This window comes from Rana temporaria, chromosome 4 (genome assembly GCF_905171775.1).
Source record: "Rana temporaria chromosome 4, aRanTem1.1, whole genome shotgun sequence".
Taxonomy (NCBI): Eukaryota; Metazoa; Chordata; class Amphibia; order Anura; family Ranidae; genus Rana; species Rana temporaria.
In genome coordinates this window covers 156128859-156149209 of record NC_053492.1, presented here as the reverse complement: position 1 = coordinate 156149209, position 20351 = coordinate 156128859, and the positions used below count along the sequence as shown (strand labels likewise).

General features: G+C 41.4%; 1 protein-coding gene across 1 annotated transcript in view; it reads left to right on the top strand.

Annotated features, from left to right (window-relative positions):
• The window catches only part of LOC120936696, a 353988-nt gene extending 335105 nt beyond the window's left edge, over window positions 1–18883 (top strand). Inside the window, exons 8-9 of the mRNA XM_040349249.1 lie at window positions 11022–11136; window positions 18488–18883. Of these exons, the coding sequence (XP_040205183.1) occupies window positions 11022–11136; window positions 18488–18607 (235 nt within the window). The 3' untranslated portion in view covers window positions 18608–18883. The remainder of the gene's footprint in view (window positions 1–11021; window positions 11137–18487) is intronic.
• The last annotated feature ends 1468 nt before the right edge of the window (window positions 18884–20351 follow it).

Here is a 20351-nt window from a genome sequence, read left to right as displayed (position 1 = left end):
CATTACTTTTATTTTTTTATGACGAATTTCCCCACAAATCGCTATCGCTCAATTCTGCAAGTGATTATATCTTATTATCGCTGTTTTCAAGCTGGTCTAAAACCACTTTGGCATAAAGGGACAGTTTTTGGTTGCTATGGACAATCTACAGTTTGCAGGCAGAAAAAAACTTTTTTATTATACAAAAGTACATGCAGGACACTGGGCAGACCACTAGGGACAAAGGGGGTGTGTATTTTTTACATACACTACTGTAATCTGTAAGATTACAGTATACTGTATGTAATGTGTTTATTTACTTTTTTAATTTGGCGCCGTTCTCCGCCCCCGTGCGTCGTAACGTCACAGGGAACGGAGCTCGGCGGCACACAGGCACTGTGTGAATCGAGCGAGGAGACAGCTCGATCACACAGAGAGGCATCGCAGGATCCAGGGACAAGGTAGGTTAACCTTGCCTGTGGATGCTGCAAGGCGATCCCGAGTCTGGCTCGGGGTTACCGCTCTTGGTTCTGAAATTCCACCCCGAGCCAGACTCGGGAATACCGCCAGGGGGGTTAAGGCCGGCCACACACAGAGTAAATTTGTTTACTGCAACCACCTTATGCATTAAGGTGACAAAAATTCTGACACTGACTGGCCCCCCAGCCCCCCGGTTTTACTCACCTGAGCCCTTCGTTCCCTCGGCAGAGATGCGCTCTTCCTCTCTGCCTGGGGTTCTCTGCTCTTGATTGGATAGATTGATAGCAGTGCAGCCATTGGCTCCCACTGCTGTCAATAAAATCCAATGACGCAGGCGCTGGAGGGCAGGGCCAAGTTCGTCATTCTGTGTCTATGCATGGAAAAGCTGGACTCGGGAGCGCACTCGTAAGGTAACCCCTAGGGAGAGTGCGTCTCCCAGGGGGTTTACCGATGCAAGGAGGAGGCGCAAGTTTCGCCGGGGGACCCTAGAAGACGATGATTGGGGCCACACTGTGCAAAACGAACTGCACAGTGGAGGTAAGTATGATATGTTTGTTATTTTTTTTTAAAACTAGGGTTTACAATCACTTTCTGATCAAACTACTGTTTGTAAAGTTTTTCTTCATACAGCAATATGGAATTTGTTTAGTACCACAGAAAGCAATGAGAACAATAATAATCATAATAACTTACAAAATTTCAACTTGACTAACTTTATCTACACTATATATTTTCATCACACATTGCTAGTAAAAAAATGATAAAATAGTGGACAATCATATAAGTTTGGCTTTTGTATATGCATGAGAATGTGAACATCATAACAATAGCTGTAACCTACCAGGTCATGAACAACCCAAATCACACTATTTTTCATCACAGTTCCAGTACAATATATGATTTGCCCATAATTTTTGACAGGTCTCTGTGGAGAACGATGAACTAGAAAAAAAACATTTGGAGTGAAATTTCAAAACCTTTAAGGAAAGGGAAGAAAAAAAAAAGAAATTACATATTTATTCTAAAAAAAAAAGGGTATTTTTTTTTTTTAAAAGAAAACATTAAATAATTCACAATGCTCAGTTGATTTTTGTATTAAATCAGTTTTGGTCAGTTTAGGTGATTATTTTATTTTTTTACTAGTATTAAGAGATTATTAATAGTTCTTCCTGGTTCAATTGTACAAGTAGAGGGTATAATTCTCAAGGCTGACTATATAGTATTAGGACCTTCAAAGCAAATTTTTTATTTTGAACAGTGAACATTTTTGGGCCCAGGCAATCAATCCAATTAGTTTGCTCAACATTAAATTGGAATTTAATTGTATCAGAACACCACAAACCAAAAATGCAAGAGGTAAGAAAAGCCACTATATGGTTCTCGCTGTTTCTCACATGCAGAAAAGCTGAGGTTTGAGAACTCCTTAAAGCCTACCTTGAAAGGCTGATTCTAGTGATATGTCAGAAGGAAGAAAGTTACACAACACAAGCAGACCCAGCTATCTCACGTATGAGAAACTATCTGAACTGTTTGAACTATCTGCTAAGGTTTGCATAGGATTTATAGGATTAGGGTAAATTGAGGGGGTTCCTGACGTTCACACTGGCTGCTGTAGTCTTTTTTGAATGGCATGCCACATTTGTAATGGTTTTAGAGTGGCTCTAAAGGCTAGACATTTTTTACCTTAATGCTTTTGCTGCATTAAGGTAAAAAATGCCCCAGTTTTAGTATCACCCCCCTCACCCCCCTATATACCTGAGTCCTACCTCAATCCAGTGCTGTGCCTGTCTGCAGAAAAGTGGAGGTTTGTGACCGCTCTGTGCAATATCATTGCACAGAGCAGGTAAGTAGAACATGTAACATGAAAAAAAATGCCAGGCTTTACAACCACTTTAATGAATAACTAGAATGTCTTATAATATACTGTATATCCCCTTAAGACTTAAGTTGTATTGCCTGTATGACGTCCCTGACTACACGCAGAAGTGGTCCAGGGATTTGGGGAATAAAATATCCCTGGGACAATGGCACACCTCATTTACACTCACTCACAAATCATCCATCTCTGGGTTCACACGGGAGAAGAACTACAAACTCCTGTCTCAGTGATACAGGGATTAAGTCACAGTTCACAAGATGTTCCCCAATACTATGGACATCTGCTGGAACTGTCACAGAGGAAAAGGTACCTACCTCCATGTGTGGTGAGAATGTGGTTGAGTTCGCTCTTTTTGGAACCAGATTTTTATAATCTACAATGACATGTATAAGGATTCTCTCATTCCCTCCCATAAGGTTGCTCTGCTATCCATCTTACCTGGCCCAACTAAATCACATAAAAACAGCCTCCTTATATATTTTTTGTCAGCTGCTCATCATGTCATCACACTTTTGGAAATCAGAGGCTACCCCCCCTTCAAAAATGGATAGACGTCATTAACAACACCATGCTTATGGATGAGCTGCAAGTGAAGGAGGGAGATACTTGGGACAAACACACCAAACTGTGGTACATCTGGCTTCATTACTCCTCCTCTGACCCTCTCCTTAACAGGATGGCCGCATAAGTGACATGACTACCTTGGTCTAGCTGTACAACACCGATTATTCCCAGCTGGGGTTGACCAATGAAATCAGGCTCTGAATTCTGACAACAACCTTCTCTCCAGCGATTGGGACGCCAGATGTGATTATACCTTGTACATAGTGTCTGTATTCCTCCTCCCTCCCCCTCCTTCCCCCCACCTCCCCCTTCTTCTACTCTCCCCCTAAAACACCCACAACTGATCATTATTCTGTTGTACACTACTGCCCAGTGCTATGGATATTAAAGTATGTTATTGACAACTGCTTTGGGCACATATACAAATATATGCATTGTTTTGCACACGTTGCAGTATTTCTTTACCCCAGCTCCCCCCCCCCCCCTCCCTGTTGCTTTATTTGAAAAAATCAATGAAAAAATATGTAACCTTAATTATTTATAAATTAATGCTTTAGCCTATTCAAAATAAAAAAGCAGCTTTTGCAATTAGGGTTGCCCCGATACCGATACTAGTATCGGTATCGGGACCGATAGCATGCATTTCCCCTAAATACTTGTACTTGGGGAAAATGCTCCGATACTTCACCCGATACCTGACTTTCCCTGTATCCTCCTCCAGTTCCCCCATCCGTTCTGCTCTCCCCATCCACGCTCTGTGTCCCCCCTCCGTGCCGCTGCTGTCCTCCTCCGTTCTGCTCTCCCACTCCATGCTCCGTGTCCCCCCTCCGTGCCGCTGCTGTCCTCCCTTGTTCTGCTCTCCCCCTCCATGCTCCGTGTCCCCCCTCTGTGCTGCTGCTTTCCCCCTCCGTGCTCCGTGTCACCCTTTGTGTCCTTCCCCGCCCCCTCTGTCAGTATGGAGAGCGGCGGTAGGAGCTGCTAAACCCGACTCCTATCTTTTCTGAATGAATAGAGTCAGTGATCACTGATTCTGTTCATTCATATAACTGAAACATCGTAACCTGTGTTTACGATGCTTCAGTTTATGAATGGATAGGAGCCTCTGTCTCCTGTCCATTCATTTTCAGTGCAGCTCAGAAAGGGACTGGGGAATCTGTGTCCTTAGTCCCTTTCTCTGTCTCAAAGGGGAGATGTCAGAGGTCTGTTAACCTCCCTGGCGGTATGATTCTGTCTGGAATTACATACCAAAAGCGGTACAATTATTTTGCAAGGAAATTTTATACTGTAGGCCTGCAATTCTTAGGAATAACTCATTTAAATCTGACCAAACAAGAGTCTAGTAGGCATCCCGGGTATGATTTTTTTTAAAAACAAAATGATAAATTATAATATAATAAATAATTATAAATAATTATAACAAATAATAATATAATTATAATAAAAATTATTCAATAATGTAATCAACTCAAAATCACTGAAATTTGCTCAGTTGCAGAATTGTCGCTGTCATTACTTTTATTTTTTTATTACGAATTTCCCCACAAATCGCTATCGCACAATTCTGCAAGTGATTATAATTTATTATCGCTGATTTCTAGCTGCTCTAAAACCATTTTTGACATAAAGGGACACTTTTGGTTGCTATGGACAATCTATAGTTTGCAGGGAGAAAGAACCGTTTTTATTATATAAAAGAACATGTAGGGCACTGGGCAGACCACTAGGGACAAGGGGGGTGTGTATTTTTTACATACAGTACTGTAATCTATAAGATTACAGTATACTGTATGTAATGTGTTTGTTTACTTTTTTGAATTTGGCGCCGTTCTCCGCCCCGTGCGTCGTAATGTCGCAGGGAACGGAGATCGGCGGCACACGGGGACACTTTGAATCGAGCGAGCACCCGCTCGCTCACACAGCGGGGATGCATCGCAGGATCCAGGGACAAGGTAAGTAATTCCCTGTCTGTGGATGCTGCGAAAGGTAAGCCGCGCCGCTGCACGCTCTGGACATCTACCCCGAGCGTGACTCAGGGATACCGATCCTAACATGGAAAAACCACCCCGTGTTACGCTCGGGGATACCGCTAAGGGGGTTAAGACCCCTGATATCTCACCAAAGCCCCCCAACAGGGCTAAGAAAAAAAATATAGCAATAAATAATAAAAATAATTAATTGTAAAAAATAATACATATTAAAATAAAATAAAACACTGACACCATCCACCCCCCCCCCCCCAAAAAAGCATTGTAAAAATCAACAAAAAATATTGAAAAATTTAAATTGTAAAATAAAAAAAAATACTGACACATGACATAAAAAAAAGTATCGGTAATCGGTATCGGCGAGTACTTGAAAAAAAGTATCAGTACTTGTACTCGGTCTTAAAAAAGTGTTATCGGGACAACCCTATTGCAATAATCACCTCTCTGCCCCTGTTCCCAGCAGACTCTACAACCCAGTGTCGGTCCTATTTTAATAACAGATACTGTATAGAGGTATCCAAGTTTGGACAGGGAGGTCTTTAGGCAGTTTGCAGAAAAGCTGTTAGAAGAAGGGAGGTTCTCAGCAATTTTATAATGTTTCTTAATATCCCACTGAAAAAGCTGGCAAAGAAAACTGCAAAGCTTTAATAGCAAATATGAGTTTACCAATTTTGGCTATGCAGTGTCGCTAGTGTGTGTAAATTTATAATGCAGTGTTGGCATATATTGTATGTATTTCAATTGTTTTTTTAATTATTTGGCTACAAATATATACACCACTTTATGATGTTCTTAGATCCACTCATGCATTTTAGGACCAGATCTTTTGCACGCTTTTCTGTGGACCTCTTTTCCAGCATAGTCACACCCTCATGCTCCCAGCCCATCCAGCTAATCCATCATGTCCTCAAACAGGGTCAAGACTGAACAATTGTGAACTTTTAATTGATTTTTCCTGGCTCAGGGTAAATTTAGCGGTGTACTGCCAAAGTCCTTATGGTGCAACTGTATTTTATTAACAAGTAATATCAGTACTTGTCAGTACCTCAACAAGTAGTTCTTCACACCAACAGTAATTTTCCAAATATATAACAGAACAGCAGATAATTTCTTCACCTTCTGTATTTTTAATGGCTTAAGGTCTATCCTGCTGGATTGGGATTGGATGTCAACTGTCCCTTACTCACTGCTTATCAGCCTTCCTGGGTCCAGCTCCTTACCGGATGCTCTGCCTGCACCTCTAAGCCTGCAACTCTACTTACAAGTTCTGCACGCAACACCTACAGGCACTCGTGTTCCTCCTCACCCTAGCCACCATCTGTTCCACCTTCAGTGGAAACAAACGTTGTTTGTTTAGCTATTGTGTGTTTGGGTTTCTGCTTGCCGTGTGCTACATCTGTCTCTGGTTTACTGATCTTGGCTTGTTCTCTACTATGCCTGTCTGCTTGTGTCCTTGACCTTTGGCATGCCTCTATGATGTAGATCAACTGCCTCACAAATGCATGGCATTTTTGTCCTGGGAAGCTGTCATGAATATAACAGCTTCCTGCACAGGGCTCCCTGATTGGTATAAAGCTGTCGGCCACTATCATCATTGCAACTGATCGCTCATCAGCCGGCATCCTTGTACCTTTATTTACTTTCAGCGGTTGGCCAGGGAATCTATCAGCCAGCATTTAATGAGTCTGGGGAGTCTTCCATTGCTATGACACTGTCAACTGCAGAGCGAGCAGTGACCTAGGACTGTAGGCAGTATGGACATTTCATCCTCAGTATGACCCCCTCCACGCAACAAATTAATATACCCGATTACAACTGATACGTTGATCTGTTTCCTGCACAAACATTTGTCATATGGAGTGACAAAGGAATTTTCTTTATGAATTCACCAGTATATCTTTATGCAGTATACCATGCATAGGTCCTAAACTTAGCTCCACATTGTTTAGCCCTTTATACGTTCCCAAGCGCATTTCTGGACCACAGCTAGGGGCTCATACAGTAAACACTTGTTTATGTTGTAAGAATGGGGAGCCTGCAGCCTGTGTAGGGGATCAAGCACTTCGTAATTGCCTGCAGTCTTCTGGGACACAGATTTATCAAATACAATGCAGTGCCATCTGATGATGAAACCTCTCGTCATCAACAAAGTGCCTTAACTGAAAACTTGAATTCACCAGCTGGAAAATGATTTCTAACCATCGGAGGAGTTTTTTTTAAATATTTGAATGACACTGACCTAATACTGCATATACTGGAGACTGGGGGATACTACAGGATCTCATCTCATCCCATCTCATACAGTAAACACGCCATATGCACCTGTGCTCCTTTAGTAATTCAGCCTGCAAACAAACATCCCACGTCTAGGAAGCTATTGCTCAGTAGCTTGGATTCTTTGACTGAGTATTGTAGAGCCAGTTAGATATTGTTTTGTTTTCAATTAGTCAATCAACTTTTTGACCAATAAAGAACAGTATTGCCTCTCTCATCTACTAATGAAGCATAGAAAAAAAAATTCCACATCAATATCAAACAGAAAAATTCAACCTCTGTATGAGAATTTAATTCCAGAGAAGTATTTTATTCTTTGTTTCGTTTTTTTTTTTTTTTTGATGACTATGACTAGCTATAGCTACATGTCCAAATCTGTAACTGAACAGTAAATTACAATATTTATTCTCAACCTTGTTGTTTTAGTTTTAGTGATAGTAAGCTCTGTGCCAATTGGAAGACTATAATGAGGAAAGTCATTTTGAATAGTTCTACGTTGAGAGGTTATAGTTCACATGTCAAAGCAACATTTTCACTCGATCCATCTTTCTGTCCTAAAATTTGGTCTGCTGGCCCTCTGTTTTCTTATTTCACTCCTTTCTGTTGCTCTCCAGCATACTCTTTCTTAGGCCTCGTACACACGACCGAGGAACTCGTCGTAAATGAAACATCGTTTTCCTCGACGAGTTCCTTGTCAGGCTTGTGGAGAAACTTGACAAGCTTTCTTTGCGTACACACTGTCAACACCAAATCTCCTCGTTCTCAAACACGGTGACCTACAACACATACGACGGCAGGGGAAGTTCGATTCCACTGGCACAACCTTTGGGGCTGCTTTTGCTAATCTCATGTTACTGCGTGTTAAGTAAAAGTTTGGTAAGAGACGATTTGCACTTTTCAGTCTGTTACAGCGTGACAAATGTGTTATCTTCATTACAAACGCTATTTTTACCGAAAGTGCTCTCCCGTCTCATACTTTATTCTGAGCATGCGCGGGTTTCTAAGCATACACACGAATGCGTTTCTCGTTGAAAACCAGCCTGACGAGGAACACGATGAGGAAATTGAGACTCCCGTTGAGTAAAAAGAGAACTTGTTCTCTTTTTTTCTCGTCGAGTTCCTCGACAGTTTTCTCGGTGAAAAACATACACACGACCGTTTTCCTTGGCAAAAAAGCTCTGCCACCAAGTTTCTTGATGGATTCTGTCGAGGAAAACGGTCGTGTGTACGAGGCCTGACTCTCTCTTTCCTGTTTCCATAGTATATTCTGAAGCTGGCATTAGTTTGCATATGCATTCCAGCACTTTATGATAGCATGTACATGCTTGCTTCTGAGGAGGAACCACAGAACTCCAAAGTATCAAACACACAAAGCCCAACTGTTACCCCACATGTTTTTTTCCCTTTTTATAGAAAACTATTTACAGTATATGTCAATAACTAAAATCAGCAATGGAAAAAAAAACATCCTCCGGTGATTATTTTCCCTATATTGTATTTAAGAACAGCCCAGTTAGAGAAACGCCATGATGTTAACATTAGTCATTCAGTTTATCTTACAGTGGTTCTAACGGGTAAAAGTTTTTTTTAAAAACCTTTTACCTACAGCTTCCCCACCCCCCCCCCCCCAATTCTTATCTGAGCCCAATTTCAGTCCAGCTCTGTGCTCCCTCTTTTCCTCCTCACTGGACTATGTGAAATGCCATTGGCTCACACTGCTGGCAATCAAATCCAGTGATGAGGGAGTGTGGGTGGGCCCAAGCCACACAATTTGTGTTAATAGTCCCACACAGTCCGGCTCAGGATCAAGCCCACATAAGTACCCTCCTTACCAATCAGCTTTCTGGGGGGCACTTGGAGAGGGAAACAACCAAAAGCACTGGCGGGGGACCCAAGAAGAAGAGGAACGGGGCTGATCTGTGCAAAACCATTACTCAGAGCAGGTAAGAGTAACATGTTTGTTATTTAAAAATAAATGTGAACCTTTAATATCACTTTAAAGAGAGTCACTTTGCCTACTGGGGAGACACAGGAGAGCATGGCAAAGGTAAGTATAAGCAGGCTGGGAAGTGGAATTTTAAGTATAATGACAATTTAACCCAATTCTATAATTTCCCATTTCAAATGGCTTTTAGGTGGAAATGCCACCTCCACCTGGATAATTCAGTGCTGTGTAACTTTTAAAGGTTAATCCTGTGTGGGACAGGCCATAATGGGTTAGCCAGGCAGTAAGGCTTGAACCAGTGAAGTCTTGACCTTTTTTCAGGCTCAGAGTCATGTTCAGGAAATAAGGATATCAATAGTGATTTAGGTAGCATGGAAGGCTGATGCACAACATGAATGCCAGGGTGAAAATCAGATACATCCATCAGGTAGGCCATGCCTCCTGAGCCTTTTTTTTTTAAATAAAAGAGTTCAGATTTTATTGGCATTTACTGTTAACAAAGAGGGTGAACAATTAACATTTCTTTCGCCTTAAAATGCAATATAGAACTTATTGCCTGAAGAGTATGCATTAAAGTGTTACAATTTACTCCCTGTAGAACTTATTTATATATTATTGTAATTTTTGCAAACCTTAGGCCAGAACTTTATTGAACAGAAATCACCTTTGTACATTGACTGGCCATTTTTGCATATTATTGTTTCAACTTAAAAGAATCATTGGCCACTTTCAAAATGGTGTAAGTAAATTTATACACATTGATCTTGGCAACTTTCATCTTTAATTGAATTTCATAAACATGCAGAATGCAAATAAAGTACATAATATATAACATCAGTTATGAAAATTATTTTATGTAGGAAACAATTTACTGAAAAAAGATTATTCTCCTAAATATGGCTCTTAACAAAATCTATTATATTATTTGCCTAATTAAGTTAGAAGAAATTGAACAGTAAGGCCCCGTACACACGACCAAACATGTATGCTGAAACTGGTCCGCGGACCAGTTTCAGCATACATGTTTGGTCATGTGTAGGTGCGAGCGGGCAGAATTCCAGCAAACATTTGCCCGCCGGGCCTTTTCCCAGCCGGCAAATATTCCTGGACTTGTTTTAAAACCGTCCGCTGGAATCCTGCCCGCTCGGACATGTATGGTCGTCAGTACAGACCTACCGTACATGTCTGAGCGCCCGCCGTCCCTCGCATGCGTCGAATGACTTCGACGCATGCGTGGAAGCATTTAAAAGGCAGGCCCGCCCACGTCGCCGCGTCATCGTCGCGGCAACGGCGCGTACACGCCCCCGCGTATTGTTTACGCGCGGACTTCTGTACGATGGTTAGTACAGCCATCGTACAGAAGTCCCCGGGCAGACATGTACGGTGAAAACGGTCCGACGGACCGGTTTCATCGTACATGTTTGCCCGTGTGTACCCGGCCTAACAGGTAAATATTATAAATGAGTAACAAACTTATATTAAAGTAGCCAACTATAGCAAACCTCATCAGCAAAACTACAATTCATATTATCATTACAAAAATGTCCATATAATAAAATGTATCCAGTCCAAACAGACAAAATGAATATATTGTAGCTTACCAGTTCTTAGATGTGGTGGCTGTTTTCGTTTTAGGCCTTTTTTCTTTATTAGCACCTTCGTTACACACTTCCAGTGTCTTCACATACAGCATACAGCCCAAGAGAGAATTATTACAATTCAGAGAACTGTGGTGGCTTCAGTGTATAACCAAGATACCACCATGCATATTTACATTCATACCCTTGCAATTCATTATTAGCCTTACATCACTGGGCTATTTACACAGCAGATGGTAATAGACTATGAACGTATCTGTGCTGAAGATATACAATTCCCAGTTATACAATATTTCTGTGTTTTTATGTGTTTCTAGGAGCTGCCTTGATTCTCAAGCCTTTCAGAAATATGGGCTATTCATTTCTAAAAGTCAGCCTGGTGTGTCATTCCTTGCACAGTGTGGAGTGGATCGCCAAAGGAAGCAGGATCAGGTATGAATAGCCTGTATGGGTGGAAAAAAAATAAAACAGATGGAATTTATTACCAAACCACAGAATAATTAGATTCTGACTTCATGACCAAGTTTAATGTCACTGTTATGACAAAACTTACGATACAAACTGATATTGAACCTTTAGAAATGACTTTCCACCACTCGGATGATGGTGGAAAGCTTACTGAGGACAAACAGGAAGTGAGAAATTCAAACAAAGAAAAAAAAAACATTCAGAAGGGAAATCGAAAAAGAGAAGGTTAGTGAACCAACAATGCACTAGCTTAAAGGAACCTATTTAGAAAATAAAAGACGAACCTTTACAACCCCTTTAAGGAAGACATCAACTTTTTTATATAATACTACTAGAGCGTTCTAGTAATATAAATGCAGGAGGTACAACGCACCTAGTAATATAAGCGCAGAGTGGATGCGTCCAGCCCCTTTCAGGATGACGGGCGCAAGAATTACAGCAGCAGGGGTGTTTTTTAAGCACCTGATTAAAGCCAGAGGCTCTAATAGGCTTCAAAATAGGATGTGCTTGGGGCACAGAGCATTGCACTATGAGCCCACCCAGATGTTACAACACTGAATGAATATTTGCTATTGAAACACTGATCCTCGAATCCGGCCAGTCTGAGACCCATTTTCCGATTGGCCTGAAAAGAGAAAAGAGTCCCAATTGTCTGCCGATGAGGTGGGAAGAAATGGAAGCCGTCATGCTGCCCGTGGAGAGACGGGGAAGGGGAAGCTGCCAACGCCAAGCAGGAGAAGCCACCGGTGAAGTCCGGGAGAATCGCTGCCCACCATAGAGGGGGTAAGTGCTCCAGACCCGACCAACCAACCGGGAGTGGTGCTGTTTGCCGCTCCCCCCAAAAAAATGAATTCCAATTAATCATCAGTCATCTGATGTGACACTAAAGAGATGGATCATGGACGAAATGATTTAATCCTGCCAAATCAGCTGCAAGTATTTGAGAAACATTAATTTACAAGCCACTCTCTGCCTGTAGTTCATACAATATGTCGCAGTCACGATAAAAATTGCTGATCGCCGCCATTACTAGTTAAAAAAAGATAAAGATAATAAAAATGCCATAAAGTTATCCCCTATTTTGTAGACGCTATAACTTTTACGCAAACCAATCAATATATACGCTTATTGCGATTTTTTTTACCAAAAATATGTCGAACAATACGTATCAGCCTAAACTGAGGAAAACATATTTTTTTATATTTTTTTGGGATATTTATTATAGCAAAAAGTAAAAGAATACGTTTTTTTCAAAAGTGTCGCTCTTTTGTTTATAGCTAAAACAATTAAAATCGCAGCAGTGATCAAATACCACCAAAAGAACGCTCTATTTGTGGGGAAAAACGGACATACATTTTATTTGGGTGCAATGTCGCACGATCAAGCAATTGTCAGTTAAATGGACGCAGTGCCGAATCGCAAAAAGTGCTCTGGTCAGGAAGGGGGTAAATTATTCTGGGGCTAAAGTGGTTAAGGGAACTACTACCAGAAAAGTGGCGCTAGGGCCATATTGAATCCCCTTTTTGTTTTTTCTGCTATAGTGGGACAGCACAGTACTATTGCTGTCTAACCTGTCCCTCTCTAAGCTGTAAAAAAAACCTGGTTGATCCTGACAGTTCCTGTGTCCCCCTCTGTGTACTGACCATGGAAATCATGGCTGCTGAGCCCTGATTACGTTAGTTAGTTTAGGTGCCTCCTCCATCTGCTGCTCTGCTATCACCCTCTCCCTCCCTGCCTGTCAGCTCCTGTGTCTGTGTGAGCCATCTCCGCCCCCCCACCCCCACCACTATTACTAGAAAAGTTTAAATAACGTCACTGCCAGCCCCTCTCTTGTATGCAGCCATAACACACAGTGTAAGTGTTCTTTTAAAACAATGCCTCTAAACACCTTTTTTTTTACATATCTTTAGGCCAGTCATGTGATTCCCGGTTGCTCTCCTCCGATCCAGCTTTACAGCAGGAGGGACTGAGCGCACAGCACAGCAGTCACATGACCTTCCTGGCTGACGTCAGAGGAAAATCTCGGCTCCCCCCACTGTAGCCCTGGATCGGAGGAGGAGAGCATCCGGGAGTCATGTGACCGGCCTGAAGATATCTGAAAAAAGGTATTTAGAGGCATTTAAAAAAAAAAAAACACTTACACTGTGTGCTATAGCTGAATACAAGAGAGGGCCTGGCAGTGAATTACTTCTTTAAGGTAACAACCACTTAAATGGAGACAAGTACACACTATAGAGGGATATCCTTTGTTCATATTTTATGCCTAAGGTTTACAACCGCTTGTAAAACAGTTATGAGCAAAGTGCAGTAACCTGTTACAGCCAATTAGAGTTTGCCTTTAATTGATCTAAATTGACTCATGTGATTGGTTGCTATGGGCTGCTGTAACTTTTATATTATCATGTTTCTAAGATTAGTGATATGTTAAGCTTGTAGAACGCTTATATATTTTATGATACAAATAAGATCTGAGAGTGCCGTATGCTCACCCGAGAGAAAACAACCTGATATTTCTGATCAGGAAGTGTGCATTTCCCTAAAAAAGATAATTATATTAAAAATACGAGCATGCAGAGAAGTGGCTTTTATTCAGCCTATTTTAATAAGAGTAAGCAGCGATTCTCTGTAGGGTTTAAAGTCTTTTGGCAGAGTATGTTACAATTAGCATTGTTTATCTTGGCGAGCAGAACACACTTGTCTATAACTGTGTGCTTGCAAATGATATTAGAAGCAATGAGACTCTTTTATATTTAATCTACTTGCCATTGTATTTCTCTAATTTTGTGGAGGAAACCTCACTGCCTCTTGAAATAAACAAACAAATGACAGTCATATGTTGAAATTAGATGGAAAATAGGATAGGAAAGCTCAGAGTTAACCTATTGCTATTGGGTCACCACAGTCAATTGAAAAGCATCTGTAATATATGCAGCCACCTGGTGATTCCAATTAATCATCAGTCATCTGATGTGACACTAAAGAGATGGATCATGGACGAAATGATTTAATCCTGCCAAATCAGCTGCAAGTATTTGAGAAACATTAATTTACAAGCCACTCTCTGCCTGTAGTTCGTACAATAAAGTCAATGTAACCAAATTCATACCCCATGTAAATACATTTAGTGTATTGGGTTTTGCACGTGGGCATTACCCTTGTGTTGACTCTAGTTAAATCTAATTAGGTTCTGCAATGTCTCAGTGTAATTCTCTACATCTCAACTGGACCTGAATCATATTGTTATTCCCCACTTATAATGATAACAAGTTAAATGTTTAAAGAAAACTTGTTTTGAGAGTAATATGGGACTGCCGTTGCAGAGCTCCTTCTGAAAATGCATTTTATCCAGCTGCCTATAGGCCCGTAGACACAATCCAATTTTATGGCCATAATTGTCTGATGGATGTGTTGTGTCGGATAATCTGACCGTGTGTATGCCCCATCAGACAATTGTTGGCAGAAGTAACGACAACAAATGTTGACAGTTCATGCTCACCAACTGTCTGGCAATAAATCTGTTACATCAGTTTATCCGATGGTGTGTACACAAGTCCGTCCAACTAAAATCCAAAGTACAAACATGCGTGCTCAGAACCAATGCTAAACATCAGACAACAATAGCAGAAGTTGCCCAAAGGGTGGCGGTAAAGAGCTTAAAAACCACATGATTAGGTGAATGTTGGCTGAAAATGTTGGGCCGCATGTATGCAGAACATGTTCACGGCCAATGCCCTTCAGACCAAAATCCACGTAAAAAAGTCAGATGGAAGTCCGATCGTGTGTACGAGGCTTATGACATCAACACTTTCCAAGTCACTGACCCACAACATTCATTTTTGTTTTTTAGGCAAGCATTTTATTTATTTTAAGACTGGCTTCCTTTATAGGTCAAGCCACAACTGGGCTGATGCATCAATCTTAATAGTTCATTATAAAGTCCAACTCGCATCGTTAGTGCCTACTCTGAAAACCCCTTTTCCATGGGTCCCCTGGCCAGTCACTTGTCAAGTGGGGTCCTTCTTCTTTCTCACTTCTCTGGCTCTGGGCAGAAAACTCCCAACCTAAGACGTATAGCAACAAAAACACTAACAGCAGACATGCATTGGAGGTAGGTAGATTCAAAGTACAGTAACACCACAGAAACCCAAATTCACTTAAGTCAGCGGTAGAACCCCATTGTGTCTGTCACAAATCCAACAAGTTAAAATTGCAGCCACCAAAATAATTTTTAACGAGCACAAAGAAAAGTGCACCAGGGCACTTTAGCAGAAATCTGGGGGGGTAGGAGTCTAACAGGTGCTACTGCTTAGCAGATAGAAGACATTGTATTAAAGCCAAGAAAATCGATTTAGTTGTTTCCCAAAACAACTCCATTCAAGGCATGCTGTGTATGAAAACTGTCACTGTTGCTTGTGCTCTCAACTGGAATTTCAAGCCATCAAACGGCTAGTGTCAGTGCCGGCCCAAGACATTGTGCTGCCTGGTACCAAGAATGAAATGCTGCCCCCCCCCAAAAAAAAAATTACGCCCACCAAAATGCCCCCACATCCATTATTTTATATCATGATAACTAAAGTGGACCTATCATGGCTCTATACATGTATATAGGAGTATAAAAAGGACCTGTTATGGCTCTATTAATGCAATTAACCCCACAGTGGAGCGGAAAGCGGAACGGGAGGAGCGGTCGGGCGGCAATTAGCTCCACAGTGGAGTGGAGAGTGGAGCTGGCGGAATGGGATGGTGTGCAGGCAGGAAATTTGCTGCCCCCCTGAAAGTCCTGCCTGTTACAATAGTACCATCGGGTCCCATGGTAGGGCCGGCCCTGGCGAGTGTTATAACTGACCACATGTGCAGGACCATGGCAACAGCAGATAAAAATAAGGTCATGCTCATGACAATTAAAATTAAAAGAGAAGGACTTTCAAGTACATAATGGTACAAATTATTCTAGTAAATCACCAATTGTGGAACACAGAGTGTACAAGTGGTAATTCGCCAAGCTTAAAAATAACACCATAATTCCTCCTCCACCAAATTATTTGGAGGGGGTTGCCCAATACTTTGGCAATATAGTGTGGATGAGTGAGTTTGGGGTGGTGGACCTTGTCTGGCCTGCACAGAGTCCTGATCTCAACCTGATGGAACACCTTTGGGATAAATTTGATCGGAGACTGCGAGCCAGCCCTTCTTATCCAACATCAGTGCCTGACCTCACAATTCTGCTTCTGTGAGAATGGTCAAACATTCCCATAGACACCTAAACCTTGTAGACACCCTTCCCAGAAGATTTAAAGCTGTTATAGCTGCAAAGGGTGGGTCAACTTAACATTGAACCCTACAGACTAAGACTGGGATGCCATTAAAGTTCATATGCGTGTAAAGGCAGGCGTCCCAATACTTTAGTAGTGTATGTATCATTACTATTTACCCCAAGCTATCAAATGGGAACCATGGTAGAATTTCACTTTCTCTATGTGCTCCTAATTCATAACTCAAATGTTTATCTGAAAATGATTTGTTATATGCTTTTCAGAATTAATTTCTAGTTTTTGTCTTCATAATTCAATTATTATTGCTGGTGTTTGGCCTTTAAAATGTATAACACATTAACATGCATTGATGAGATTATTAATGTTAGACTGATCACCTTTAGATATCTATCCAAAAATTAGTGGGGGAAAAAAGCCATATAAATAATAAAAGACTAAGGGCCAGATCCTCGTAGCGCAGCACATTCCTACGTCTGGCGTAGCGTATCTCTGATACACTACGCCTCCGTAACTTACAGCGCATTTTCCTTATCCTCAAAGAATTTGCGCCGTAAGTTACGGTGGCGTAGTGTAACTTTGGCGGCGTAAGGGCGCGCAATTCAAATGTATGTGATGGGGGCGTGTTTTATGTTAATACGTCGTGACCCAACGTAAATGACGTTTTTTTTAACGGCGCATGCGCCGTCCGTGGGGGTATCCCGGTGCGCATGCTCGAAAATAACCTGGAACAAGCCAATGTTTACGACGATGACGTCATTCTACGCAAATCCCTATTCGCGAACGACTTACGCAAACGACTTAAAAAATTCAAAATTCGACGCGGGAACGATGGCCATACTTAACATAGGATACGCCTCATATAGCAGGGGTAACTATACGCCGAAAAAAGCCTTACAGAAACGACGTAAAAAAAATGCGCCGGCCGGACGTACGTTCGTGGATCGCCGTATCTAGCCAATTTGCATACTCGACGCGGAATTCAACGGAAATGCCACCTGGCGGCCGGCGGAAAAATGCACCTATGATCCAACGGCGTACTAAGACGAACGCCAGTCGGATCGAGCCCAGATGCAGTCGTATCTTGTTTTGTAGATACAAAACAAAGATACGAGGCGGGAACTTTAAAATTACGCGGCGTATCAATAGATACGCCGGCGTAATTCTTCTGTGGATCTGGCCCTTAATATTTAATTTACAGAAATACGTTTTCTATTTAATAATACTTGCTTTACTAAATTTAGAAACTCAATCAAGGTGAAAACAAATGATCAACATGAAAGCAGAAATAGAAGATATCTAGAGACCTCGGGATACAAAATAACATTAAGCGGAATGCATTAGTGCTATGCAAATGGGAAGGGTGTATCTCTTATCCAAAGTGCATTCCAGATTGTCAGTTGATGTATTAATCAATTACATGAAGTCATTGCTGCAATTATCATGGTGATCTAAAAGTTGTGAGTTAAGATGAGCTCTTGCTGTCTTCGTGACTTGTTCCCGGATTTACTTATTGCAAACCAAGTCATATTGCTTTTTCATTTTTAACCTCCATTTACTGGACATGCTACTCTTAGAAAAAAATATTTGGATTCCAGTTCTGTACTTTGAGATGCTATTGGGAATGAAATATTAACACCATAATGTGTATATCTAGTTGCTGCATATTATCCTCTATATTTTATAAAAAAACTTTTCTGAGTATTGTATCCTCTACGGCCATTGTTTATGTTGTGTACTTAATAGTGGCTATAGTGAATTTGCTGTTTATAAATTATTATGATTGTTACCTGGCATTATGACCAGTAAGTGCAATGAAATCTTGATCCCCACTAAAACACATTATGACTTCATAGGATACTAGAAAGACTTCCATAAAACTTTACTGAGAGAGGTGTCGAGTATGCGGGAGAATGTTCAGTAACTTATTTGTTTGCTCTGTTTAGTTGCAGCACTTAAGATGTTTAATATTGCATGAACTGCACCTGAGCATCTCCCAGCAGCCTCTATGGTTCATATTTCATGTCATTTGTTTTCTTTTCTAGAGCAAGGAGCCAGTTCAAATGCCGATGAAAATGGAAAATGACAATTCCAAGTTTTTTGAAAAACATCCAAAAATTTCTGCTGACTTTCATTCTAAAAAGATGATGAAACGTGTGAATTAAAACAGAAAGTTTCAAATTCTTCTAATGCTATAGCATCTTGATGTAACAGAAAATATGTACATTATTATATAAAATCTAATGGGGAGTTAACAATGGTACATTTTTACCAAACAAAGTATGGGACAAAACTACATAACAGTATATATTTTATTAGGAGAAGGGTAGAATAAAACACAAATGCTCTCAAGCAGACCGACATGTACTTTCCAATGCGTTTAAAATAAAATTTTGGCCCGGATTCACAAAGCACTTTCGCCGACGTATCTCCAGATACGCCATGTAAGTGCAAATATGCGCCGTCGTATCTGTGCGCCGTAGCCACAAACTAAGATACGCCTAAAAACAGGCTTCATTCCACTGATGTAACTTGCCTACACCGGCGTAGAGTGGGCGCATATTTATGCTGGACGCATGTGCGCTCCCATTGATTTTCTATTCAAATATGCAAATGAGGGAGATACGCCGATTCACGAACATACGTGCGGCCGACGCAGGCTACGAGTTGTGCACGTAAGTTGTACGTCTGGCGTAAAGTTAAGCCCCATAAAGGAGGTGTAACCCGGCAGCAGACATGCAAAGGGCTGCACCAAGGAATACAAGCCGGCGTATTTTACGTAGTTTACGTTGGACGTGAATATGACTAGGTGTAGGTTACGTTCACGCCGTAGGCAGTGATCCGGCGTATCTTAGGCAGTTGTTCCGACGTGTTTGTGAGCATGCGCACTGGGATGCGTCCACGGGACGGCGCATGCACCATTCGTTATACGTATCTGTCTGGCGCTCGGCCCATCATTTGCATGGGGTCATGCCTCATTTGCATGGCTCACGCCCACTTCCACCTACGCCGGCTTACGCCTAGGAAACCCAGCACAGTTTTGGGAGCAAGTGCTCTGTGAATTCCATGCTTGCCTCTCTGCGCTGCGTCGGCATAGCGTACAGGAGATACGCTACGGTGGCATAAATGTGCGCCGCTGTCTGTGAATCCGGGCCTATGAATTTATACTTTTCCCTGCCATGAAAAATGCCAAAATCATGGGATATCTTTTCTTCAGATAAATCCTGCTTTCAATATTATTGCCTGTCTCAGTGTTTGTATCTATTTTTGCAGTTATGGATATATGGGTATGTTATGGGTATGCCTATTTAGCACCAGCAGTGTGGCGATGAGCTACCACTAGAGGGTGCTGTATGGAGGTGGTGCATCTGCTCTTCATTGAGCTGAATAAGCAATCCCTCTTTGCAGGAGCTAATTTTTCAGACAGGATGTACTCAGAGGTGGTTGCAGGCAAAAATGCTGTAACACAATATTTTGACATGTATACTGTATACAGCTGCTGGGACAAGTACAAATGTTTATTTTTTAGGGAAATGCAGATATGTTTTAACTTTCCATTGCTCCTTCTATTTGCCAGGTTCCCAATCTCATTTCCATGATAACAGACCACACGGCCAGGTTACTCCAAACATCATCTGTAAAAAACTGAAGTAAATGAATGAAAACAGCAATTAGGTCTCTTGGAAAATGATATATATATATAAAATACCTCTGGCAAAAAGTATGGAACCACCACTCTTGGAAAAAGTTAATTCAATTGTTTAATTGTGTAGAAACAAAAAACGAATCACAGACATGCCTCAAAACTATTTTAATTTAACATTCCAACCTTCTGGCTTTAAGAAGCACTAAGTGCACTTTTGCACTGAGGTGCTGGGGCGTCGGCGGTAAAGGGACGCCATTTTTAGC